The sequence below is a fragment of the Globicephala melas genome, chromosome 10 (genome assembly GCF_963455315.2).
Source record: "Globicephala melas chromosome 10, mGloMel1.2, whole genome shotgun sequence".
Lineage (NCBI taxonomy): Eukaryota > Metazoa > Chordata > Mammalia > Artiodactyla > Delphinidae > Globicephala > Globicephala melas.
In genome coordinates this window covers 62,016,437-62,043,787 of record NC_083323.1, presented here as the reverse complement: position 1 = coordinate 62,043,787, position 27,351 = coordinate 62,016,437, and the positions used below count along the sequence as shown (strand labels likewise).

The 27,351-nt window shown below is 38.5% G+C and overlaps 1 protein-coding gene across 4 annotated transcripts in view; it reads left to right on the top strand.

Moving 5' to 3' along the window:
* DIP2B (disco interacting protein 2 homolog B) overlaps window positions 1-27,351 on the top strand; it is a 235,546-nt gene that overhangs the window by 149,943 nt on the left and 58,252 nt on the right. For 3 of the 4 annotated variants that reach the window (XM_060305617.1, XM_060305616.1, XM_030835082.2), the window contains 6 exons: window positions 7,863-7,988; window positions 18,296-18,508; window positions 21,245-21,400; window positions 21,873-21,992; window positions 25,583-25,780; window positions 27,231-27,322. In XM_060305617.1, coding sequence (XP_060161600.1) covers window positions 7,863-7,988; window positions 18,296-18,508; window positions 21,245-21,400; window positions 21,873-21,992; window positions 25,583-25,780; window positions 27,231-27,322 — 905 coding nt within the window. The remainder of the gene's footprint in view (window positions 1-7,862; window positions 7,989-18,295; window positions 18,509-21,244; window positions 21,401-21,872; window positions 21,993-25,582; window positions 25,781-27,230; window positions 27,323-27,351) is intronic. The other variant, XM_060305618.1, reaches the window with a different exon arrangement.

The following is a 27,351-nucleotide window of genomic DNA, read 5'->3' as shown; positions in this document are numbered from 1 at the left end:
TCCTTATCGAGTATATGGTTTGCAAATATGTTCTCTGATTCAATAGGTTGCCTTTTCACTCTGTTGTTTCCTTTGTTGTGCAGAAGTTTTAAAGTTTGGTGTAGTCCTATTTCTATTTTCTGCTTGGATGTCCAAGCAAATTATTACCCATTCCAAGGTCATGAAGTTTTTTCCCCTGTGTTTTCTTCTAGGGGTTTTATAGTTTCAGGTCTTATGTTTAGGTCTTTAATTCATTTTGATTAATTTTTGTATATGGTGAAAGGTAAGGGTCCAACTTCATTCTTTTACATATGGATATTACAGTTTCTCCAGCACCATTTGTTTCTATCAAGACTATCGTTTCCCTGTTGTATAGTCTTGACACCCTTGTTGAAGACCGTTTGACCATATACACCAAGATAATTTCTGGGCTCTCCGGTCTGTTCCATTGTTCTACATGTCTGTCTTGATGCCAATATCATGGTCTTGGTTACTGTAACTTTGTGATGTGTTTTGAAATCAGGAAGGGTGAAGCCTTTAGCTTTGTTTTTCTTTCTCAAGATTGTTTTGGCTATTTGGAGTCTTTTGAGATTCCATATGCATTTGGGAATTTTGTTTTGTTAATTCTTCAAAAAGTGCCATTGGGATTTTGATAGAAATTACATTAAATCTCTAGATTGCTTTGGGTAATATGGACATTTTAACAATATTAAGTCTTCTAACCCATGAACATAGGATGTCTTTCCATTTATTTTTGTCTCCTATTTCTTTCATCAATGTTTTATAGCGTACACATCTTTCACCTCCTTGGTTATGTTTATTCCTAAGTGTTTTATTCTTTTTGATGCTCTTGTAAATAAGTTTTTTTTTTACTTTTCAGATGATTTGTTTTTAGTGTTCAGAAATACAACTGATTCTTGTATGTTGATTTTCTATCCTGCAATTGCTGAATTTGTTTATTAGTTCTAACAGTTTTTTTTTTTTCTAAAAGTTTTATATGTGAGATCTCACGGGTTTCCTACATATAACATCATGTCTTCCACAAACAGAAACAGTTTTACTTCTTCTTTTCCAATTTGTATGCATTTTATTTCTTTTTCTTACCTAATTGTTCTGGCTATGATGTCCAGTACTGTGTTGAAAGAGTGTGAGAGTGGGCATCCTTGCCTTATTCCTTAGGAGGAAAAGCTTTCAGCTTTTCACTGTTGAATATGATGTTGACTGTGGGTTTTTCATGTATGATCATTATTATCTTGAGCTAATTTCCTTCTGTTCCTGGTTTGTAGCATGTTTTTATCATAAAAGGATGTTAATTTTGTCAGATGCTTTTTCTGCATCTGTTGAGATGATCATATGAGTTTTGACCTTTGTTCTATTAGAGTTTTACAGATATTGAGTTGAATTTGTTCACATTTGTTGAATCAGCTTAGGTATGGTATGTATGGTCTTTTTAATGGTCATGCTGTATGGTCCTTTTAATGTGCTGTTGAATTTGGTTTGTTAGTATTTTGTTCAGGAATTTTGCATTAATAATCAGGGATTTTGGTGTGTAGTTTTCTTTTCTTGTAGTATCTTTGCCAGGCTTTGGTATCAGGATAAGGCTGGCCTTATAAAATGAATTTGGAAATGTTCCCTCCTCTTCAGGTTTTTGGAAGAGTTTGAGAAGAATTGGTGTTAATTCTTCTTAAAGTGTTTTGTAGAATTCTCCAGTGACACCTGGGCTTTTCTTTCTTGGAAGGTTTTTGGTTACAGAGTCAGTCTCCTTATTAGTAATCAGTCTGTTCCAATCTTCTGTTTCTTCATGATTTAATCTTGGTAGGTTATATGTTTTCTAGGGACTTGTCCATTTCTTTTAGGTTATCCAGTTTATGGTGCATAATTATTCAGTGTCTTATAATCTTTTTTATTTCTGTGACATCAGTTGAAATATTTCCTCTTTCATTTCTGATTTTAGTTATTTGTCTTTTCTTAATCTAGATAAAATTTTGTCAACTTCGTTCATCTTTTCAAAAAATTAACTCTTATTTTTGTTGATTGTTTTCAATTGTTTTTTTTATTCTCTATTTTGTTTATTTCTACTCAAATCCTTGTTATTTCCTCCTTTTGCTAACTTTGGTTTTAATTTGGTCTTTTCTAAGTTCCTGCAGTTGTGCATTTAGGTTGCTAATTTGAAATCTTACATAAATTTTTTATTAAAAAACAACGTTTGCGTGGCAATAAACCACTGCAAACAATATCAAATGACAAACTGAAAGAAAATATTTCTAACATATCTCAGAGATAAAGGGCTAATATCCTTTATATATGAAAAACTTTTAAAAATCAAACGAAAATAGGGACTTCCCTGGTGGTGCAGTGGTTGAGAGTCCACCTGCGGATGCGGGGGACATGGGTTCGTGCCCTGGTCCGGGAGGATCCCACATGCTGCGGAGCGGCTGGGCCCGTGAGCCATGGCCGCTGAGCCTGCATGTCTGGAACCTGTGCTCCGCAATGGGAGAGGCCACAACAGTGAGAGGCCCGTGTACTGAAAAAAAAAAAAAAAAAAAAATCAAGGGAAAATAAACTGAGAATCCCAATGGAAAAATGGTAAAGTGACATGAACATTCACTTCACTTTCAAACAAACAAATATTAAATGGCTCTAAAATCCTCTGTAAAGATGTTTAATCTCACTAATGATAAAAGAGGTGCAAATTTAAAGTATACTGAGGGAATTTCCCTGGCAGTCCAGTGGTTAGGACTCCACGCTTCCACTGCAGGGGGCATGGGTTCGATCCCCGGTTGGGGAACTAAGGTCTTGCATGCCGCACAGTGCAGCCAAAGAAAAACAAAAAATAACATAAAATAGTACCATTTCTCAGCCACTGAACTGGCAACAGTGAAAAGGTAGATAACACACTTTGAAGGTGAGGCTATGGGGAAACAGGCACACCTATACATTGTTGATAGTACTACAATATGACAAAACTCTTTCAGAGGGGAATTTGGCAAGATGTAACAAAATTTAAAATGTATTCAATTTTTGATTTAGGAGTCTCACTTGTAAGAGGTTATCCTGAAGATATATTGTCATCAGTATAAAAATACATTTGCACAAGGCTGTTTGTTGTATCATTATTTGTAATTGTAAAATATTGGAAACACTTAAATGCCCACACATAGGATAGTAGTAGAATAAACTGTGGTATACAATGGAGTGCTATCTATGCTGCTTTAAAGAATGAAAAAGATCTCTAGTAGCTGATACAGAATGAATTCCAGGATCTATTGTTAAGTGAAAAAAGCATAGTGCAAAACAGTATATATTGTATGCTACCTTTTGTGTATGAAAGACAGGGATATGAGAAAATATGGTTATTTGTTGCAAAAAGAAATATAGGCAGGATAAATCAATAAGGAGATTGGTTACCTATAGAGAAGGTAGAATTGGGATAGAAGTGGTTATTGGGGGTAGTGACACATCTTTAAGTTTACCTTTTGGTATAGTTTTGACTTTTGGAACCATGTTAATTAAAGAAAAACTGTATGTTTACTCACAGTATTCCTGACATCTAGTGTGTGGGTTTTCCACACTGAGCAATTCTCCAGTTCTCTGCAGACACCAACTAAGTATCCTACAATTTAATTCAATTTTGACATTAGCTACCTGGAGTTAGTGCAGACCCCAGAGGCTTATTCCCACAAGACTCTCCCCACCTTTAGACGCCAATCACAAGTACAGATTTTCCTCGACTTACAATGGGGTTACATCCCAATAAACCTATCGTAAGTTGAAAATATTGTAAGTTGAAATGCATTTAATACATCTAACCTACCGAACGTCATAGCTTAGCCTGATCTGCCTTAAACGTGCTCAGAGCACTTACATTAGCCTACAGTTGGGCAAATGGAATGGCTGTATGGTTACAGAATTGTTATAAGTGTATCCGTTGTTTACCTTTGTGATCTTGTAGCTTGCTGCCACTGCCTAGCATCACGAGAGAGAATCATACCCAGGAAAAGATAGTTCAGAATTCGAAGTACGGTTTCTATTGCATGCATAGTGCTTTTATACCGTTGTAAAGTCAAAAAATCATAAGTTGAATTATCATAAGTTGGGGACTGTTTGTAATGGGTGCCCACATTACCCATACTTCTGTCCATCTTGGCTACAGATGAAGATTCCCACAACCCCCTCCTCCGGGTTGATTATTTGTTATAATGGCTCACCAAACCCAGGGAAATACTTTGCTTAACGTTACCAGTTTATTATAAAGGATACAAATGATCAGCCAGATAAAGAGGTACATAGGGCAAGGTCCAGAAGGGTCCCAAACCCAAGAGCTTCCATCCCTGTGGAGTTTAGGGAACACCACCCTGGTGGCACGAGGATGTGTTCACCAACCGAGAAGCTCTCCAAACCCCTTACTTCAGGGTTTTTTATGAAGGCTCCATTACCTAGGCATGCTTGACTAAATAATTGGCCATTGGTGATTAGCTCAATCCCAAGTCCCTTTCCCCTCCCCAGAGGATGGAGCATGGGGCTGAAAGTTCTAAGCCTCTAATCATAACGTAGTCTGTCTGGTGACCAGCCCCCACCCAGAAGCGATCCAGGAGCCCACCAAGAGTTGCCTCATTAGAACAAAAGACATTCCTGTCACTCGGGAAATTACAGGGTTTTAGGAGCTCAGTGTCAGGAACCCAGGCAGAGACCAAATGTATGTTTCTTATTGTGTCACATAATGTTTAATCCACACTTTGGAAAGGACCTGTGGAATACAAAGAAAAACAAATGAACCTAACAGTATTACTCAAAGAATAATATAACCACCGAAGGGGGGAGGGGTGAGAACTAACCCAAATAGCTTTTTTTTTTTTTTTAATATTTATTTATCTTTGGCTGCATTGGGTCTTCGTTGCTGCGCGTGGGCTTTCTCTAGTTGCGGCGAGCGGGGGCTACTCTTCATTGCAGTGTGCGGGCTTCTCATTGCGGTGGCTTCTCTTGTTGCGGAGCACGTACTCTAGGCGCACGGGCTTCAGAAGTTGTGGCTTGCGGGCTCTAGAGCACAGGCTTAGTAGTTGTGGTGCATGGGCTTAGTTGCTCTGCAGCATGTGGGATCTTCCCAGACCAGGGCTCAAACCTGTGTTCCCTGCATTGACAGGTGGATTCTTAACTACTGCATCACCAGGGAAGCCCCCCAAATAGCTTTTTTTTTTCCCCAAATAGCTTTTTGAACACAGTACTTTAATTTAGTCTAAAGACAAAAAGAACTCAAATATTGAACTCTAGTTAGATTTACCTTTCATAGGAATTTTGAAACTTTCTGTGTATTGTGGCATTTAATGAATGAGTAAAATATATTGATTATACTGTGAACCAGGTGTTTTACTGTTAGAGAAGGGAGTTTACAAATGGAAAGGGGAAGATTGGAATGAATTCTGTGGTGTTGAATTGGAATTGTAGGTATTAATATGAACTCATGGTTTTTAATATAGATGAAAATAGATATAGATACATATGTGTGTATATTGGTTTATGTTTATATTCCTTTATCCACTGAAAAGGCTTAGAAGAAAGACCCCAATAGCAGTGAGCACTCCTAGTTCTAGGATCTTGGTTTCTAAATACCATTCTTCACTAAGAGGAGCCAGAGCTCCTTGGAGAAATGTATAATTCCAGTGCTGGAGCAGGGAACATACCAGATGAGCATGGATCATCTTGTACCACAAAACAAAGAACATTCAAAGTGACCAGAATACATCAAAAGGATATAAGAAGTGGTTTGAAGGGGCTTCTTTTGGCCAAAGCTGGGATATGTGAGCATCAAAATAAGTAACGATAGTAACAGACTAGTCATGGAATAAAATGAGAATTGATAGGTCCAAATATAAATAAATAAATGATGATATAAATAAATAAATAGTGGAGAAAGGAAAGCTTTTTCTTAGAAGAGAATACCAACTAATAAATACAGAAGGAATGTTGGAGTTATGAAACCACCATTTTGTAACCATTATAATAATTGATTCAGCCAAGAATTATCAATGGATGCTGAAACTAGTGGGTGAACGTTTAAGGAAGTATGTAACATTTACATAGTCTCAAAAGTATTCACCCATAAATTATTTATTAATTACACAAAGGAAAGAATAGTAACTTACAGTAGATTAATTTAGCAGACACCATCTTAACTAAGTAAAGTCATTATTACCAGTAGCAGGGCAGATGCATCTTGATATCTTGTTTCAGGAAGATACATTACTTCTGTGGTATTCCTGCAAAAATGCATAACCTAAATCCAATTCTGAGGAAATATCAACAAACCAAAATTAAAGGACATTCTACAGTGTAACTAGTCTGTACACAAATGTCAAGGTAATACAAGATAAAAGTTGAGAAACTGTTACAGATTATAGGATGATAAAGAGACATGACAACTAAATGTAATGTGTGATTCTGTATAGTGTCCCGGATCAGGAAAAAAGGGGGAAAATTGTAGATGACATTATTGGGACAGTTGACTAAGTTGGAATATGGGTTGTGGGTTAGATAATAGTTTGTATCAATTTTGAATTTCTGGATTTTGATAAATGCACTGTGGCTATATAAGAAAAAAATCCTCCTTCTTAGGAAATACGTTTCAGCAGTTGTTGGAATTAATCCTAAAGAAATAGGATTAGACATATGTGCTAAAATGAAAATACTGAATTATTCTTGTGGATAGTTGTATGAATAGTAGCAAAAATTTGGAAACACAGTTATTTAAATAAATCATGGCACATTTATACAGTGAAATACTACACAGCCCTTTAAAATTATATTGTAGACCTGCATTTACATAGAAAGATGTTTCTAGTTATGTTAGTGAAGGTTTTTGGGTTGCATGAAATAGGATAACTCAGTCTAGCTTAAATGGCTGGGGTAGTTTATAGAAGCAAAGGAACAGCTGAGAAATCTCCAGGAAGGAGAGACAGCTCTGGGGATCTCAACCTTGAAGTTCAAGAACTTTCCTTCTTTCTAGGGCACTGCCATTCAAGTGACTCCACTCTGGGAGCTGTGGTTTCTTGATTCAGAGTTTCAATTCCCCCCTCTCCCCAAAACAATCCGATTGGTCCAGCTCTTACAAGGGACAGACCTTTAAAGGTCATTTGCTTATGTAGATTGGGCCCATTCGTTGAGAATAGGAAATCATTGTGATCCAGGAAGCCACCTCAGATGTTATCTACCTCAGTAGGATTTTGTAAGAGTTAAAAAAATCAAAGCACAGTACAAAATACTGTGTATAGTATGATCCTATTTTGTACAAGTGTAGATTGAGTTTTGGGATGGGAGTGGAGAATCAGGAGTTCTGCCTGGGTATGCTATTTTGCGATTCCTATTAGACATTCAGGTGGAGAGCTGAATTCTTTTGTGGCCAGAGTGGCAAACAAGTACCATCAGCCCTTATATTTTCTAGATCAAAATCAGCCCTTCTCTTCCTGTGGTATAGAACTGAGGAGTCTCAACCCCTTTCAGACAGCTAAGCACATCCTAAATTTGAAGAACAGAGAGTGTCCTGTAGGCACCTGCACAGCACGCATTCCGTTCAGAGGTCGGGTCCCCACCGGGCCCAGATCCGCGTTAGACTTTTCCTTTCTCTCCACCCCCACCCCCATCTCCATCAGCTCCTTCTCTGCTGTGTTAAGCAGTCTCATTATCATTCTCGGCTTCATTTCCCTCCCCTGTAAATTATCCTTGACTACTTCTTTTGTCTCTTTTTCATATTCATTTTTGTTATAACGCAAATGATAAATAAAACTCACCTAAACATCCCTTTTTAACGATTGAGGCAGTGATAGTTCAGCTCACAGAAGTAAACACTTTGAGAACCAGGACCTAATAAATGCAAATGTTTAATCTTTCAGATATCCACACAGAAGCAGTTCAAGCTGCGCTGGCAAAGCATAAAGAACAGAAAATGGCTTTGCCCATGCCAACCAAAAGGCGGTCCACATTTGTCCAGTCTCCCGCGGATGCCTGCACACCTCCCGGTAGGTTTATCAGAAGCTTTCTGTCTGACAGTTACTACTTCGATGTTTCTCAAATGACTTCTGCTTTTTCTTTTCTGAGGCAGGAGCCAGAACTCCTCTCCTGTCATCAGAGGTGTATGAGAGTACACACTGAAGGTGACAGGTTTTGATTGTTGCATCATAAACCACACACAAAGAGAGGCCTCAAGAGTAAAGCTATTTTTTAAAAAAATTTCCTTCTGAGTTTTCAGCATTTCCTTGCTGTAATCTCCAAACTCATGTAGTCATAAATAAATAAAGCCAAAGCTTAGGGTCTAAGAAATATCCTTCTGTAGTTAAATATAATAGTTATTCTCATTGACACCCAAAATATGACCCAGAGTCATGTATGTCTTTAACAAATTTATACTCCTAAATCAGATGCTTTTTCTCTGCAACAATCACAGGAATGTGTGGTCTTGGGACAAAATTTTTTTGTGTCATGAGAGAGAGAAGTCATGCAAAGTTATAATAAATCTGGAAGACGTATGTAAGTGTGTTTATATGCGTTAATGTATTTTGTATATGTTTTTAAGAATCCACTTTCTATAATAGGATCAGGAGATCAGCGGGAACCAAGAGGCCCATCCCCATCCCCTAGGCTTGGAAGCCTTACCCCCCACCCCCATAAATTCATATTTGAGGAGCAACTGGAACAACTTCAAGTTGTCTTTTCTATTCAGAATCTTTCCCAAAGCTTTAAAAAAATTGTGAGATGAAATCACAGACAGAATCTCGATGTAGGCCTCTGAGACTAAACATAGTAAATGTATTTCACAGCCTCAGTGTAGTGTCTGTCTCGCTACCGTCATGTTACTGGTAATGAAATCTTCGGGGAAAAATGTTTCCTGTACTGTTTTGGTCTCAGCGACTTACCCTGTCTTTTGGGGGAGATTCCCAGGAAGGTTACATTTGTTGTGGTTGACTTTGATTCACAGCCGTCAGGTTGAGCTGTTCACGCTGATCCTATTCCCTGGCCTGGGTTTATAGTAATAGTCTTCTACTAGGTTTTGGCTAACTTCTCAGAGCATTTGGGTGTGCTGTGGGCTCATTAACTGTGTGTGCTTTTTTTTCTTTACATCTGTGGTGTCAATATGTTCAAAAGAGAAATAGCTCTGTGGCTTCAAGTGTTTCTCAAAACGTAACACAGGATACCTCTTGCAGACCATCACAATGAGACATTCTGTGTCTATAGTGGTGCATACTTCCAGCCCACTCATTCAGAATCTTGGATGGCTTCCCTTCCGCATTAGTACAGCACCAGTTGGGTCCTCGTGGACAAAGGGGGCTCTCAGTTTCGTAGCTATTCCTTCCTGGCAGATTCTGCTGCAGCGCAGCTGAGGGTTCAGTTGTAGTAAATGGCAAAGGGTAGGGATCAATGTGACTGGGAGTTCTTAGAAACAGTCCTCTCCAGAACTGTACTAAAGAAATGCAGTTTCACAGTAAATAGTCTGCTCCCATGGCCTCGGGTGAAATGTGAGAGTGCAGCAAAGGATCTTAAGAATGCTCGGAAGGAATGGAAACCTTTTCTATCCCCTTACAAAAGTCATTGCCTGAGGGGAATTTACCAACTCTAAATCACGGCTATTCATTGCTAAATGAGACTATAGTCCTTTGGAATTCACCACAGGCCTCTGTATTTCTAAACAGTAATGTTCTCCTCTGTCTGCAGCCTTAAAGATGTGGCATCATTTTCTTGATCACCTTGTGGTTTTAATAATTTCATGATTGTAAAGATTCAGTCCTCTCTCCTAAGACCTTTTATTCAGCAGAGCAGAGAAATAAAAAGGTTTCCTATCCATTTATGTCCTCTTCCGGGAGCTCTGAATAGTACATGAGAGATGTTAATATGCTCTTAGAGACATCAGTGTTGTCAGATAGAAGAGGAATTCTCTCCCAGCATGAGCATTGAGAGTATCCCACATAGCGGTTTCTAACGTGGCCCCACATAGAGCTGGATCTTGATGCTTTTGTTCAACAATAACGCACGTGTCTGGGACAAACCCTGTGTTCCAGTGTGAGGGAATGTGTGGGAAGGACTGTATCATAAGGCTTCCGTTAGCACCTTTCACGTGGGGGGATAGAATTTGCTCTTCATGGGTTAGGATTTGGATTCCATTCTCTCCAAGCATCTGAGAACCACCGGTTAGAGACTTGGCTGTTGCACTTTAACCCTTTATCGCTATCTCCCAGAACCTGTTACAGCCTAACCCAGGGATGGCAGGTAGGTTTCCTCTTGCATATTTGCTCTGATAGCCCCCCAAACCCTGAAGTTTAGAGGAAACGCTGAAGCTGCACTCAAGGGGTGGGGAGGAAGAGGAGAATTGACATTAATTACTGCTGGTTATAGACTGATTTTCTAGGCAGCTATAAAGGTGACCTTGCTGTGATTTTCTTTCTAGAAAAGTTGTGCCAGTCTTGCAGAGCAAAATTAACCTCAAATTTCACAGTATTTTAGTTGTGTTGTCCTTTGCGCACTGAGAAGCCACACCACACACATCACAAAACATGTTTCCAGTCAGAGCCCTTACTCTGCACGTGCTGTGCCAGGTGAACCTAGTTTCTGGGATACCTGCTAGAGCACGCTGGCCAGTCGGCTTCTTTGGGAGGCACCCAACACATAACTATCGGAATTACTGAACTGATGAAAATTTAGAGCTGTTTTTGGAGAGATTTAACAAAAAGGATTTAAGGAGTAAACTATGTCATAAGTCTTGGCTTTATTCGTAGTATCATATAGTCTGGAAAATATGGTAAACAGCATGAGAAATCATTTGTCTTTTGTTCATAAATCCTTCTCAAACAATAAAATGTCAATCAGCCTAAAATTTGCTTATTGATATGTGCACTGCTTTCTGTCTTGTGGATTGGAAAATTTAAATTCTCCAAGTTGGTAGCAATCTATGGTTCTTTTAGTGCCTGTGGCCTCTTACATAGTCTTTTAGACTGCTTGAATTACTGCCATCCAGTTCCCTTTATGTGCTGAAACCATTTACTAATGTCATGAGGCAATTACCTCAGCTCTTTCTGTGTAGGGGTTCTTTGTGTAACACTATTACTCATTCATACAGATAAACACAATGCAAAAACTACAGCATATATTTTTTCTCCTCTAAGCTTTTTCTGCACCCGTGTGGACTTACCCTACACTGCGTTCTGAGGGTACACAGATGAACAAATAGACCATGTAATGACCCCAAAACACAGTAAGGTATTTTGACTGACTTGCATAAAATGAAGCTTAAAATGTAGAGGTCTGTGTCCACAGGTCTCCGCTTGAAAGTGCCTATAGTAGTGATTCATAGGGCCGGACAAAAGAGAGATTTACCTCTCTGCATTTCTATATGTGAAAATGATGCCCATGAACAGACTGGGAGATTGTTATACTTTTAACACACTTTAATAATGCTTTATAGGATTACACTATGTAAGGGACTTCCATATACCAGTGGCTGCGCTGCCTCATTTGTTCCTCATAACCAACTACTCTGAGAATTGTGAAGTCCAGATTTCTTTAGAGATGAGGAAACAAACAACCTTCTAGTCACTAAGTGATTTGCCCCAGGTCATTCAGCAATTATGTGTCAGGCTCCTTCCTTGATTTTCTTTTTTCTCTACTAAAGTGTCAGGTTTGGAAAGTCCTTTTTTACTTAATAGATACTCCTGTATGCGTGGTCCTGGAATGGGTATTATTCCAAGCAAATTGAATAGCTATTGCCTTCTGAGAGCTTATAGTCCAAAACACATAATAGATGGTTACCAACTTGGAGAGTTTCCCCAGAATATTCTAATTTTATTCAGAACCACAAAGTAAACAGAGATGGCTAATCAGACCTCTATAAACGTGGTCTAATTAATAGAGTTGGATCTTTTAATAACATACTTTCATTATTGGTATGGGTTATGAGCAAAGCTCCGTAATTACGTGGACGATTAGTATTCAATATTCTTTAAGCCAAAGCACAATAAAAACCCACTCTATCAGATTGAATTTGTTTATTTCAATAGGTTATTGTAAAATTTAAGGTTTTCCAAGAAAAGTAATTTCATAGTTACCATTTCTTGAGTACCTCTGTGTACTGGTCAAAGGGCTAAGTGCTTAACATATATATTTTTTATCATTTGTTCTCTCAACAATTCTCTGTACCATTTTACGGATGAGAAAACAGATTTAAAGAGACTCAGTAACTTGCTCCGACATCTGTTTCTAGCTATGTAGTCAATTAGATAACCTGAAAGTTCTCTCCTAGAAAGAGAGGAAAGAAAATTTCTCTTTCGAAATGCTAGATAGAATATAACCAGCTTCCTTTTAAATACACACAGGAGCAAGAGGAAGAGAACGATCACTGAAAATCAGTGTGATGAGATGGAGCTGACTTTGGCTGCCCAGGGAGAGGGGAGACAGTAAACAAGGGGCCTAAATTTTAATTACTATAAGGGTAGAAAATATAAAACCTTGGACCTGTGTAAGGTTGGAAGCTGGAATTGAGACCCCAAGAGGGACTCACATCTTTAGCAGAAGGGGGAACTAGAAAAAATTAACCTGCCAGCAAAAGAAGACCTTGTCGAGAAAGCTTGCCTGTTGCCTGGCCTTAGAAGGATGGGGTCAGGGACCTTCCCTAACAATTTGTGGTTAGTAGGTACAAGAATTGAATTTCAGTGGCCTGCCTGGTAAGAACTAATGTTAGAAAGTGGTCCTAGGCTGATGATAACCTGGGGCGCAAATGGTTTCTGGAAGGATACAGCATCAATTCAGGGACTTACGATCCCCACAGACGAAGATCCACTGAATTTTTTTTTCTTTTTCTTTTCTTTTTTTTTTCTTTCTTTAAGATCCACCATGAAAGAGAATCAATAGAAAAAGAACAACAACAGCAAACAGTAGAGTTAAGACCCGTAAGAACTGATTTGCCCAACAGCTATCAGTGGGGCAGAGCTAAGGTTGGAATTCAAAGCAGCCTGATTTTAAAAGCCTATTCTCCCACTGGGCATATTGCCTCGCATTCTGCCATACTGTCAAGTAAATGTTTTCTGGTAATTTTGGAGCTCTAACAATTGCTGCATGTTTGGTCTAACTTTTCAAGTAGGTAATAAGTTAAAAAAAAAAACACCTCTCTTCTCACCCCAATATTAATTGTAATATTAGTTCATTTTGTGAGATGTTTTTTCATAGACCTGGGACAATACCTAGAAAAACAGTGGAGATCTCTTATAGGTAGAGTGAGCCCGGAGTAATTATTACTAGTCAGTGCTCCTCCCTCGTAAGTATCCCCGTTTGGATGTTAATGGTCGGGCAATGCATGGGCCTCTGCTGATTAGGCTCTACATAGTGATTTTCAGCCCCAGCCTCCTCTCTGTCCACACAGGTTACTGTGGGATGCTGGAAAATCTCTTGAGTAGCTCTGAACATCTCCCTAAGCCTTGTCTGGTGAATCAGTACTCACCCTTGTTGAGTTTAGTGCTAGATTAATCTGTTCAGAATTTGTAGCCCAACGTAAATTCAGAATGGACTGCTTCCCAAACTAACCTTTTAATCTTCTCTTCCATATATGCTTTTACTCCCGGACTGCCCCTTCTTGGGTCTCTAAAGCTTTTCCCTCCTAAGCTTCAAACTCTATCTTTGCCTACATGGAAACTTCCTTTGCCTCTCTTGAAGGTTCTGGAAGTCCTTAATTCCCCTGACCCACCAACGTAAGCGAACATGACACTTTCCTGCCTGATACCACCCCTTCCCACCTGCCAACCCCAAACACACACAAAAATTTCTTTTCATGGGCTCCAGAGTATTGTACACTAACTGTACAATGGTTAATGGTTGTTTCCTTTATTTGTTCTTTGAAGCTCCCATTTTCTGGCCTAGTGTATGTGGCATATTTTGGAATAGTTGTTAGGATGAGGTCTTTCTTTCAGTGAATCTTGACTTACCTGCTGTTCTAAGCTGGTATCTGGGCCTAGTTTGGGTATCAGCTGTCAGAACCCAGTGGCAAGCGCCGTCTTTCCAGGAACTTTTGCACCTTGCACCATACCCTCAGGTTGTGTAGACTAACCTTCAGATGTTACCATCCTCTCACCAAGGCATCTTTTTCACCCCTACAAACCTATGAAAATCGGATTTGTTGAAGTATAATCGACATACAATAAGTTGCACATATCTAAAGCATATACTTTGCTGTGTTTGACATAGCAAAACTGTGAAACCATCACCACAATTAAGGTAATGAACATATCTATCACCCCCTCAAAAGTTTCCTCATAATTCCCTTGTAATCTCAACTCTCCCCCTCCCCATGAGGTAACTAACCACTGATCTGTTTTTTCTGTCACTATACATTGGTTTGAATTTTCTAGAATTTCATGTTTTTGTATAAATAGAATCACACAGTTGTTCTTCTTTTCGGTGGCTGGAAGGTCTGAGTTCCTTAACTCAGCACAATTACATTGAGATTCATCCATGTTGTTGTGTGTATCAGTAGTTCATTCCTTTTTATTGCTGAGTAGTATTCCATCATAAAGATATGCCACAATTTGTTTATCCTTTCAGTTGTTGATGGACATTTGAGTTGTTTCCCATTTTTAGCTATTACAAATAAAGCACCTATGAGCATTCATGTAGAAGTCCTTGTACAGATAGATATATGCTTTCATTTCTCTTGAGTAGATACCCAGGAGTGGGATGGAAAGATAATATGGTAGGTATTTAAAATTTTAAGATAAACATTTTTAGATATAATAGATATATTTTCTACCAAGAATAAGGGAGTCATTTCCACAAATGGCTAAGGAGTGCTACAGCAGTTAGTAAATAAATTCAGGACTTTTCTTCCCTTAAAGTCCACAAACTAATTGTTTATATGTTTCCTAATTGGTTATAAATGGATTTTAGGCTTCTGGTGATCACTATTAAATGATACTGTGTTAAAATCACATCAGTTATAACCTGAAGGTCAAACTGTGTTTCCAAAATAGTTTTCTGTTGTGTAGACCTATTATATTCATAATATACAGGAAGTTAGGCAAGGGCTTTAGTTATGATGGATAAGAGTTGTGAGTTCCTGGGCTTCCCTGGTGGCGCAGTGGTTGAGAGTCCGCCTGCCGATGCAGGGGACACGGGTTCGTGCCCTGGTCTCGGAAGATCCCACATGCCGCAGAGCGGCTGGGCCCGTGAGCCATGGCCGCTGAGCCTGCGCGTCCAGAGCCTGTGCTCCGCAACGGGAGAGGCCACAGCAGTGAGAAGCCTGTGTACCGCAAAAAAAAAAAAAAAAAAAAGAGTTGTGAGTTCCTGTTCAACCAGAGCAGAATCAGTGGGAAAATGATAGCTTTATTTCTATTAATATTCATTTAATCTTGCCCAATTTTCTGCTAATCCATAACAATTTCATGGGCAACAGTTACTTTAAAAAAAAAAGGTACCAAATAAATGTATGAATATTTAAGGGAGCTTGTTTTTATCTTTAAAAAGACATAGTCCTAGAGCAGTGCTTACATTTTGTGTGATCTTAACATGTGATCAGTTGTAAGCATTTCACAGCCACAGTTTTGTGTCTGTGAGGTAACATAGGGTGGGTTTTTCAGGGCAGAAGGGGACTTGATGTTTATTGGCCACCTGCTGTATGCTGGCACTGCTGGTGCTTTCTGTAGCTTGTCTCATTTCGTGGTCTCACACAGCAGTTAGCACAGAGGCGAGTTTCCTCAGCTGATTTATGTGGCCTTTAGCAACCCAGTGCTGTCTACTCGTCCAGCCTCATCTCTCGTCAGTACCAGCTTTGCATCCTGTGCTTCAGCTGGTCTCATTTCTTCCAGATCCACAAATGTGCTTTGTTTCCTCTCCCCTCCCAGGTTTCTTACATGCTGTTCCCTCTACCTGACTCTCCTCTCTCCTCTCATAAGTAATTCCTGCTTACCATTCCACCCTGGTTGAGGTCTCACTTCCTTGGGTGCCTGCCTCGAACTCCTTTAAGACTAAGTCCTGTTAGAGTAGGGACTGTGTCTTCTTGCTTACCATTTTATTCCTACCAACTAGTGTTGAATGGACAAACAAGCAAACAACCTTCTCAGATGGGTAATTTTGTCCCCAAGTCACATAGCTAGTAAGTGGTGGACCCCAGAGTTCAAATGGAAGGAGGACACCAAAGCCATGTTTTTTCCACTACACTAAGCCTCCCCACAGTTGTAGTCACTAAACACTCTGAGGAGGACTGGCAGGCAAATGAGGTAATTGAATTGAAACAATATACCTAATTACATGTTGATCCAATATAGGAACATAATGAAGCCAATTTTCCATAAACCTAATCATGAAAATACTGGTTTTACTATCTTTTTAAAATTGAGTTATTCTGATTTTAGACTTAACACAGATTACAATAATTGATTCAGTAAAGACAGCCTGCAAATACAGTGGAGGTTGTGGGATCCTGAGAGGTATCACCCCGAAAATACTTCATTCTTAGGGTCAGATTCACCTGTCCTATTCCTCCCACATGTACTTTTTTTTTTTTTTAAGCATATTTGCAAAGACTGAAATCTCTGCCTCCCAAGGTACAGATGAAATGTTAGAATATTTTCTTGGAGATTATGCAAAAATGTTTTCCTTAAGTAAAAGGTTACAGATTCTGTTACTTTTCTTTCTCTGTATTTTCCTTTAATCACCCTCTGTTTAATTATAAATCTCTTTTCCTTTTGAAGAACCTCATCGCTTTATCCCTTTGGAGTCTGGTCACTGTTTACCTCTCCAGCCTCATCTTTTGCCCTTCCTTACCTCCTCAAAGTGTGCTCCATTTACATAGAAGTACTTCAGATCCCTGACTGAGATTGGTGCCCCTCCTGTGAAACCCTTTGCTCATCCCATTTCCTAGCATCTGTTATATTCGTATGAAATAGTCTGAGGAGTTGTGTATCTCCTTTATTAGATGGTAAGCCTTCTTAGGGCATTTACTGTCTCAGAAGAATTCATACATCTCAGAATCCCCAGAACCTGACAGTTCCCAGCACACATTATGTAGCTAAGTAGTACATTGTAATAAATAAATAAGTAAGTAAATAAGTAAGTTTTGGGCCTCAGATCTCCTTCAGTATGAGAGAATGAGTCAGAGGTAGTTCAGAGCAGGAAGCAAGGATGTAGTCATTATTCTAACTTTCTTACTCCGGATCTGCGCAATTTGACTTCTAGATTAAATTAGTCTTTTGTTCGAATTTCCATTGTCAGGTTTTAGCAGTGTTCTAGCCCTGTTAGTTATCTGTTTGGCTCTCTGAACCAAAGTAATAGAATCTGGACCCACAGTTTCACCTGAGTTAGAGGAAAGAGTTCAGCAGGACAAACCACAGAATATTTACTTTTAAAAAAATTGAATGAAATTCAATCCACAGGCCATAGATTATAACCCTCAAAATCATTTAGAAGGGTTTATCTGACATCAGACTAAATGCCACTCTAACTTGTATGACTCGTAAGCTCAGAGCCCTGGAATAAATTCCTGACTTCTGCTTCCCTTGGCTATCCTATATTTGGTTGAATTTTTCTTTTTTTTTTTCTTTTTTTCAACATGCTTTTCTAATCTAGACCTTATTTTCCTGAAGTCAGAGCCAGTCTAAATACAGATGTCAGTGAATTTCTCACAGTTCTCTGACTGGGAATCAAGGAGAGAAATACAGATCTGTGACCTCTCCAGTCACGTTTGGAGAGCTCACCTGTGCCCTGTGACCAGCTAGCTTTTCCACTAAAACCATGAATGCCTCCAGGCTGAGCACTGATTCTTATTCCACATAAGAATAAGTCAGTTCCTCAACACCTAGTTCACTGTTTGGCACTTTAGTTGTTGTTACCAAAAATAAGTGTTTATATTTCCCATCAAGATCATTTTCTTTTAAGTAGACACTAATTAGTAAGTACTTACGAAAATCAGTATAGCAGCCTATCACAAGGTTCTCTAATAAAGAGACTGAAGAAGATATAGAGGCACTTCAGGGTTATTTGAATATAAGAAGATAAGCCAGAAGAACTCAGATACTGATTTAAGCTCAGAACAGAAAAACAGTGAAGTTTAAATGTTCTAAAATGGGTTTTTTAAAATAGCTTAAAATTACCTCTAGATTTTGGCTGCTTTATTTTTGCAGACTTTGGTTCATAAACCTTTCCTTGAGATTCTCAAGAAACTTTACATATTAATCTACCTTAAGAATATAAATGTTTTTTGCTGCTGTCAAAATTGAATGTGTGATCGATGAGAAAGATCTGAAAGCCCTCTGTTCTAGGCAGGATCGAGAACTTCTTTTTTTCTAATTCCACACAGACACGTCTTCGGCCTCTGAGGATGAGGGCTCTCTGAGACGCCAAGCTGCGCTCTCTGCTGCCTTGCAACAGAGCTTACAGAACGCTGAGTCCTGGATCAACCGTTCAATTCAGGGATCGTCCACTTCTTCATCCGCATCTTCTACGCTGTCCCATGGAGAGGTCAAAGGAACCAGTGGGTCTCTAGCTGATGTATTTGCCAATACTCGAATAGGTAGGAGCTGGATCTACCCGAGAAGCCCAAATTATGTTCCATTTGGCTCCCAGTATCCAGGAAATAGGTTATGATTTGTATTAGGTTTTTCAGGGTGGCCTAAAAAAAATAGAAACAGAAAGAACATGACAGTTAATGAGGCAAAGAAGGAAACACGAGCATTAATTACACTTGCAATGATAGAGAGCGTCTGCATTATTGGTACATAGTATTTATTGCCCACCTGAAGCCATAGCTATTTCTATAAGCAATACTCAAGCTGCAAGATATAACACCAGTCTTAGTGTGGTTTATCCCTATTGGAGAATATTCCATCAAGTAAAAGGTGTTAAAAGATGTCATGTATTAGATTTTCCCAGGATTGTTGTCTACATTCTCTCAAACACAAAAAAATTAAACCTGAGCAAATTCTGAACTAAGACAATATCAATAAGACCCTTTTGTCTTTAGCATAAAGACTGGATTTATTGTCGTTGCTGCTGTGCTATTGCTACAACGGAGTGTGCGGGCTGAGAACGTTGGTACTCTGTGAGCTGCTACCTGCTGCCAGTGCTCCTCTATGGAGTATAGCTTTCGCTTGGCTCTGCTTTGTGTGTGTGTGTGTGTGTGTGTGTGTGTGTGTGTGTGTGTGTGTTCTAAGAGTCTGTGACATCTGCAGATAAAGATACAGTTCAGATCTCTGCTTTTGCTTAATTAGTTGGTACACATGGCACTAAGTGATGTATATGAACATCGTGTGTCTGTGATACTTTTCCTTGTTTTTTAACAATCCACTTGCATTTTGGTGTCTTAATTTTTATATCAGTGACCTTCCTGTTTCACCTTATATATATCTTTATTCTATTCATTGATTTCTGAAAAGAATAACTTGGAAACCTTTCAATTTAAGCCTATAATTTTGAAAGAAAATAGCTACCTTGAGGGTATGCTTGCCTACATTAAAAGACCAAGTGCCAGCAACTGATGGCTTGTCTGCACTCTTAGCTGTGCCCTTAATTGACTGAACCTCCCAAAGCAGCTACGGATGAGCGTGCTCACCACCTCTTCTATTGGGAGCGTAAGCAACAGAGCCATGGTGGGGTCAGGTTTTATTCCCACATTGTCTAAAAGAGAGCAGTTTCACTTGTTAAAAATATTTTCCTGATACCCAGTTAACTTTACCTGAATTTTTGTTAACAAGATGATTTCATCTGACTTCATAGCTCATATTGCTTCCACTCTGTGAAAAGTTATTGGTTCAGGTACTCACAGGAACCATTTTATCCCACATTATTGCCTTTCGGATGTCTGCTCTAACAGAAGTAATTCAGGTTTCTAAAAGAAAAATTTGAAAGTACAGATAAAAGGAAAAATAATCTACAAACCCACTTCTATGGGTAACACTTCAGTGTTATCACTTTCACATATATCCTTCTAGACCTTATTTGCATATAAATATGTAAGGTTTTGGTTTTGTTTTTACAGAAGTGAAATTGTACTAAATATAATGTTCATAACCTTTTATTAGCAGTGTATCACAGACATCTTTTATATCATTAATATAGAATTATACTTTTTTTTTATGGTTTCAAAATATGCAGCTGTATGGCTGTGCCCTAGCTTATTTTAGCCATTTCCCTATTTTGGACATTTAAGTAGTATCCAGTTTTTTGCTATTATGAAACCGGAATGAACATCCTCGAACACACAACTTTGTGCATTTGTTTGATTATTTCCTCTTAGGATGTATTCCTATAAGTGGAATTGCTGGGTCAAATAAAAATGTCTATTTTTAAAGCTTTGTTATCACATTATCCTACAGAAAGAATATACTGCAATATACTTGTGCAAAATATTTAAAGCTTTAAAAAATATTAAACTAGTAATTATAGACTTTTGGGGCATGGAAAGCTTACTCCCAAATTGATTTTAGAAATTGTTTATATTATGCTTTTTCCCTTTTCCATAGTTATGAGTGGCCTTTCATCATTCTTACGAATTGTATACTTTGCTTCCTCTAATTTTCGTTTTCTTCTTCTAAGTTTTTTGTAACACATCCCTGTTGAATGGCTCTCTTCCAACTATATCATTATTTCTTTATAGTAAGAATCCCTACATGAAGCAGAATATAACAACACTGTTTAATCGTGCTTAGAGCAAGGGAAGAACCTTTTCTGTCAAGTAAATCCAAGTAACCTATTGGTTATTTTATAAAAATTAAAAGTGGATTTTATCTGGTTTTCTTCATTTGGGAACTTGAGCGATCTGACTCCCAAGACACAATTTCTGTCTTCAGTGAAAGAAGAAACATAGATAAACCAACGTAAACATGAAGAAATGCTCAGAAGACTAGACTGTTAGTAGCCATAATGATCATACTTTGATTTCATTTTGAAGTCACTTGCAATTTTTATTTTATTATGGTTATTTTTATAACATTGGATTTCTACCAGACTTTCTGTGTAGGAAACAGCATTTTTGAGAAATATTTGATATGCGATTTTATCTTACTAAGGCTGCTCAAGTTCTCAAGAGTAATAATTTTAGAAAGCTGATATGCCCTGGCTTAACCTCTTCCTCTCTCATTATATCTTGCTAGTAAAATGTGATTTTAAAGGTGGTTTTATTGGAGCTAGTGTCCCATTTATGTAGTTTTCTTTCTTCTTAAAAAACAAACCAAAAAAAAAAAAGATTTAAAGATTCTTATTTTTATTGCTAATGTAATATAATTCTAAATCTTGGTTTCTTCCCTCTTAGAGAATTTCTCTGCTCCCCCTGACGTCACTACAACTACCTCTTCTTCGTCATCATCTTCCTCAATACGCCCAGCAAATATTGATCTACCCCCATCGGGGATAGTTAAAGGCATGCACAAAGGATCCAACAGGTCCAGCCTCATGGATACAGCTGATGGTAGGCATCTCTGTTTGATAGCTAAATAGGGCATATTAGTTAAACAGAAAAAATTCAAATTATAAACAGCACTGCCTGATGTCCAGCAGTGGCAGAACTATACTGCGATTGACCTACTGACACAGATCATCTTGAGCTCCCTCTTTTCAACGTCTGCACTGTAGCAGCACTAACACTTGTTCACACTTCGTCTATACTTTCAAAAAGATACTCTGAACAAAAAGTATGGAAAAAGAAAAGAATGCTATGAGAGAAAAGGGATGTTAGATGAAATATTTAAACAGTATTAATAATAGCATATTTTTTCTCTGTTGTCATAAAAATGATAATGTACGTATTTGGCCCAGTTGAAATAGAATGAGACTGTGGACAAAGGCCAAACATCATTAGAAATAAAAGCTCCTAAGAGAATTGAGGAACTGAAGTATCCCTAAAATCAATTAATTTTAACTTACCATTTTTTCCCTTATAGGTGTTCCTGTCAGTAGCAGAGTATCCACAAAAATCCAGCAGCTTCTCAACACTCTGAAACGACCCAAAAGGCCTCCCTTAAAAGAATTTTTTGTGGATGACTCTGAAGAAATAGTGGAAGGTAGTGGTAATATTAACAAACATGTATATTCCTTAGAAATTTCGTAAGCAGTTGCTACATGTTAGGTATTATAGGATTTAAGGATGAACAAGGCATCGTTTTTGGTTGAAAGAGTTGATAGCTTTCTGCTCTTTATATTTTAAATCTGAGATGAAAAGTAAAGAGAGAGGGAGGGGAGAGAAAAACAAAGAGATAACTATGGAACACAGAAATATGCTCTTTGAAATTAGGAACAAACACATAATTTTAAAAATTGTTTATATTTGGCATTATCCTAGAACTGGAGTGTCAAATTCGATCTCAAAAGTTTGCCCATTCTTTTTTTTTTTTTTGGCTGTGTTGGGTCTTAGTTGCTGCACGCAGGCTTTCTCTAGCTGCGGCGAGCAGGGACTACTCTTCGTTGCAGTGCACAGGCTTCTCATTGTGGTGGCATCTCTTGTTGTGGAGTATGGGTTCTAAGCGCGCAGGCTTTAGTAGTTGCAGCATGCGGGCTCAGTAGTTGTGGCTTGCGGGCTCTAGAGCACAGGCTCAGTAGTTGTGGCGCACAGGCTTAGTTGCTCCAAGGCATGTGGGATCTTCCCGGACCAGGGATTGAACCTGTGTCCCCTGCATTGGCAGGCAGATTCTTAACTACTGCACCACCAGGGAAGTCCTGCCCATTCTTTTCTACTATAACCCAGTCGTTTTGTTAAATCAACCAGTCAACACATATATGTATCTGCTTTAACGTGGTAGATGGTGAAATAGGTTCACGAAAGTACAGTCACTTCCTTCTTCCTTCATGTTGTTGTTTACAGTTTAGACAAAACATATACTGTAGGTGAAAGCTGAGTTTAGTCAATATGCATGTATCAACTGGTACAGGCAGTTTGGAGAAGGGAAGAACTCCATTTCATCTGTGTGGTTAGGGAAGGCTCCCTAGAGGAAGTGATAAGTGATTTATTCATTCAATAATTTTAAAAATATTTAGGGATAAAATAATATGATGTCTGGAATTTAATAGAAGGATTGGGAGGGGACCATATGGCGGCATAGATGGAATGAGGGTGGCCATTTGATAGTTCTATCTAACAAAAGCTTTCATCCAAAGAACTAAGTCTTGGTAGTTTTGCAGTCCATTTTTACGTCCTGGGGCTAAGAGTAGGCAAACCTTAATGGAACTAGGCATGTTGGTAGACCAGATCCAGTCTTAGCCCACTTTGTACAGCAGGAAGCAACAAGCAACCTGACGTATGAGGTTAAGATGAATTTCTGTTTCTTTAGGAGTCACTAAACTCATTGAACTATGGTCATCTTTCTTGATGGACTGATATTTTCAGGGTGTCTGTGCCAGTAATATCCTCTTCAGTCTTTTTAGTACTGTGTATTGACTAGGCAAGTGAAGGTCAAGGTTTAATAGAGTTATACTTGAGCAATATTCATACTTGAGCTCAATTAGAATAGAGCTAACAGCTTTCCACTAATTTTAAATAGGCAGCATTTTTTTATTTGAATGACAATTACCTTTGGAAAAGAAAAATACCTATATGTCTTTGGAAGTCTGGAAGAGTGTGCCCCAGGGTCTGCATTGAGGCCTAATGAATGGCAATAATGTACGGACTTTTATGACCAGAACTATGCCTACCATATATACAATCTGTCCATAAAAAGAAAACTATTTATTTTTATACTTAATCCAGTGGTTTAGGGTCTGAGAATATGCAAATGTTATTTACCTAGGGCAGTGAGTTGGGAAGAGAAACTGTTAGTTTTGTGTCAGTAGAAAAATGAATGACATTTTAAGTAAGTTTCCCCAACCTGTCATTAAATTGAGCTGTAAAATAAAATTTATTTCACATTTCATTTGCCCTTCTAATACTTGCTGCTCGTTCCATCTGTTCTCTCTTCTATAATGCTTCTCTCATCTCCTACTCACCTGGCTAATCCCTACCCTTCCCCTCCCTTTAAGACTCAGCTCAGGCATTACCTCCTCCAGGTGAGAGACCCCATCCCCTAAGCTGGGTGGCATGGCCCTCTTCTGCCCTCTCTGTACCTGTCTCTGTCACGCACTGGTCATGTTTACTTAGCTCTGTGTATGAGTGTGTCCCCACTGTCTGGATACTCCTAGAGGGCATGGACCCTGTATTCCTTGTACCCGGCATTATTAGAAGCAATAAATGTTTGTTCAAAGAATGATATGTGCAGCGTTTATCTTCTCAATGTTTATCACATCTTGTGCACATAATTGGCACTCAGTGAATACTTGGCCTTTTGTTCCATATGTAAATTATCTTTCCTACTATGAAAATACAGGATTTTTTTTTTTTTGCTTTTTAATGTTTGAATAATACTTGTTTATTGTAGAAAAATTAAGAGGACTTAAGTTTTGTCTATATGAAAGAATATGAAATATTAGTCACCTCCAGTTTCTGGAATTGCCCATGTTAATGATCCTGGTGCTTTTCTTTTTTGTCCCCCAAGTTCAGTTCAATTTAATTAACATTGATTGAGCAACCATTATGTATTAGGCACTCTAGGCAATAAGAGGAATATGAACCATGTCTTCTCTCAAAAAGCTCTCAGTCAAGGGACTTCGCTGGTGGTCCAGTGGTTAAAACTCCACGCTTCCAATGCAGGGGGCCTGGGTTCGATCCCTGGTTAGGGAACTAGATCCCACATGTCGCAACTAAGGGTTCGCACACCGCACCTAAAGAGCCCACGTGCCGCAACGAAGATCCTGTGTGCCGCAACTAAGACCCAGAGCCGCCAAATAAATAAATAAATATTTTTTTAAAAAAAAAAAGACCTCTCAGTCAAAGGGGGAGAAAAAATTATAGAGTAGCAGATGCTCTTGAGCATCGTCAGTACTTTAATAAGGGTGCACTAGCACACAGTGTGGAAGCACTAAGGAAGGGATGGCCCCGGGCGGCTTCCCAGGGAAGGTACCATTAGAGCTGCATCCTGAGAAGGATGAGTGCAAGTTCACCAGGAGGCAAAGGGATTGGCCATATGAGATGTGCACAGAGGTATAGAGACATGGAAGGAACATTGTCATTCATGCCCATTGTCTGCCTGAGTCCAGTATGACCCTGTTGTATCCCCATTTTATAGATGAGGAAAATTGAGGCTGGGGTAACTCCTTTTGCCTCAGGTCACACTAGTAAAAAGGGAACGTAAGCTTGGGTTTTCTGATTCATAGTTCAGTGCTTTATCATTAAACATAACCTGGTGAGGTGGAACCTGGCTTTCTAACATTGGACACAAACTAAAGGTCTAAAAACAAGCTTACTAAAAATTGTAAAATTGCTAAACAGAAATGTATGCTTTGTGTTTTTTTGAACGTTCAGGCATTTGCTTTGTCAAGGTCAGGATTTGTTGTGTAAAATATATTAAATATGATTTTACGATTATGTGGGAAAATGAATTAAGGCCCAGTTTGTGGATTACTATTTCTAACGATGTCCTTTATTTTCTCAGAGTGAGTTCAAGCCAGATAAAGATAAAGGGAAAGGGGAAATGTACTTGAGATTAGAGACCTAAGTTGTGTTACTTGGTATTTGTACTTACTTCAGATCGTATTTTCATAACCTGTTGGGCTTGTTTTGGTACAGTACCTCAGCCAGACCCCAACCAACCCAAGCCTGAGGGACGGCAGATGACCCCTGTGAAGGGAGAGCCACTAGGAGTCATCTGTAACTGGCCTCCTGCTCTTGAGTCTGCCCTGCAGCGCTGGGGCACCACTCAGGCAAAATGCCCCTGTCTGACTGCACTGGACGTAACAGGGAAACCAATTTACACTCTTACTTATGGTGAGTTTCAGGAGTCCAGTTCCTTCCTTCTCTCCTAATAGTTCTTCAGATTATCATGGGTAATGTTTTTATCTTGCTATTTAGCAGTTACTGGTCATTGTGTTTCACTAGATCTTTTAAATTATTTTAATAGGATCCTAAGTTCTAAGTACAGCTGTTGCCAAATATTTTCTTTTGCTAAAGGGACTGTTGCAAGCCAGCTGATATTTAAAAGAAGAAAGAGACTTTTTAGATCCACTGATGTTTAAACATTAGGAGAGGATTTTAGGAAGATATTTGGGCAGGATTAATGGCATATGGTAAAAATCAGGTGGTTTTATCTAAAAATTGAAATTGGTTACTTTTTAGATCTTTGTCATTTACTTCATCCTGCCTCTTGCGTGTAATAGGCACAAAATTCTATAATGAACAAAGAATCAGTAGTTTTCCATTTAGTTTTGTTTTACAAATTTTTAAAATAACTTTATTTTTATTATTTCTTTTTTTAAATAACAAGAAGAATGGATTCAACTTGGGCTGTGAGATTTTGTACTAGTTTATTCAGACAGATTCCTTTTTCAACCTTCACAAGTGGTATACATTGTCCATAGATCTCCATATAGAATACTTCAGAGAAATAGTTTTTATTTAAAGAATTGTACAGATTGACATGAGTTTCCATCTTCAATGCCCTTCTGAACGAGTTGTGTGTAAAACTAACATATCTTTGCAAAATAAAATGATTTTACTTTCTTCATAATCTAAAATAAGAATTTCTAAGGGTGGTCAGGGAAAGGAGCCGGAAGAGGGGAGCAATAGGCTTTTCCCCCTAAAATTGTTTTTAGCATTCATTTCAGAAGCTGTACATTGATCTCATCCATGTACCCTTTAAGAAAGCAGTCAGCTAGCCAAATCTTTACATGTTTATTTAACATCTTTGACTATATCCACATGTTTCACATAGTTAATTTCCATTTTATTGTCTGTTTTCACTGAAATACAGTGGTATGGAATGCTCAGTCATTTGAGGCGTACTTTTGCTTTGCACTCACTTCAGGTATCCAGTATCATATGTGTAAGTGTTTCTTCAGAAAAAGCTTAGAAAGAAGCTGTCTTCTGATTTTCAGTCCTGTGATAAAAACTTGTTTCCTTCCCTTTAAATCTGATCAGCTCACATCAGATTATTTCTAAAGACATTCAGATTACTTCAGAGAAGAATTTGAAATATTATCTAAATCAGAGTGAGCTTTCGGTGATGTTTCATTTTTGCTTGAAGGCAGCACTGGCTTTCGTAAACTAGAGTGACTGTAAGCAGTTTTTGTGGCGGAGGGCCTCTCTGTGTGTTGAGGGTGATGCTTGTCTAATGTATCATTTGCTAGAGGCCGTTATCTCCTTTGGTGTGCTGATGAACTGAATGCCCTCTTGCTGAAGTAGGCCTGTGTTTTTCTATATGACTGTTTTCTTTTTCCAGGAAAGTTGTGGAGCAGAAGTTTAAAGTTGGCCTACACACTGCTTAATAAACTGGGGACCAAAAATGAACCTGTGTTAAAACCTGGAGACAGGGTAACTGGTTTTTTTGTTTGTTTGGTTGG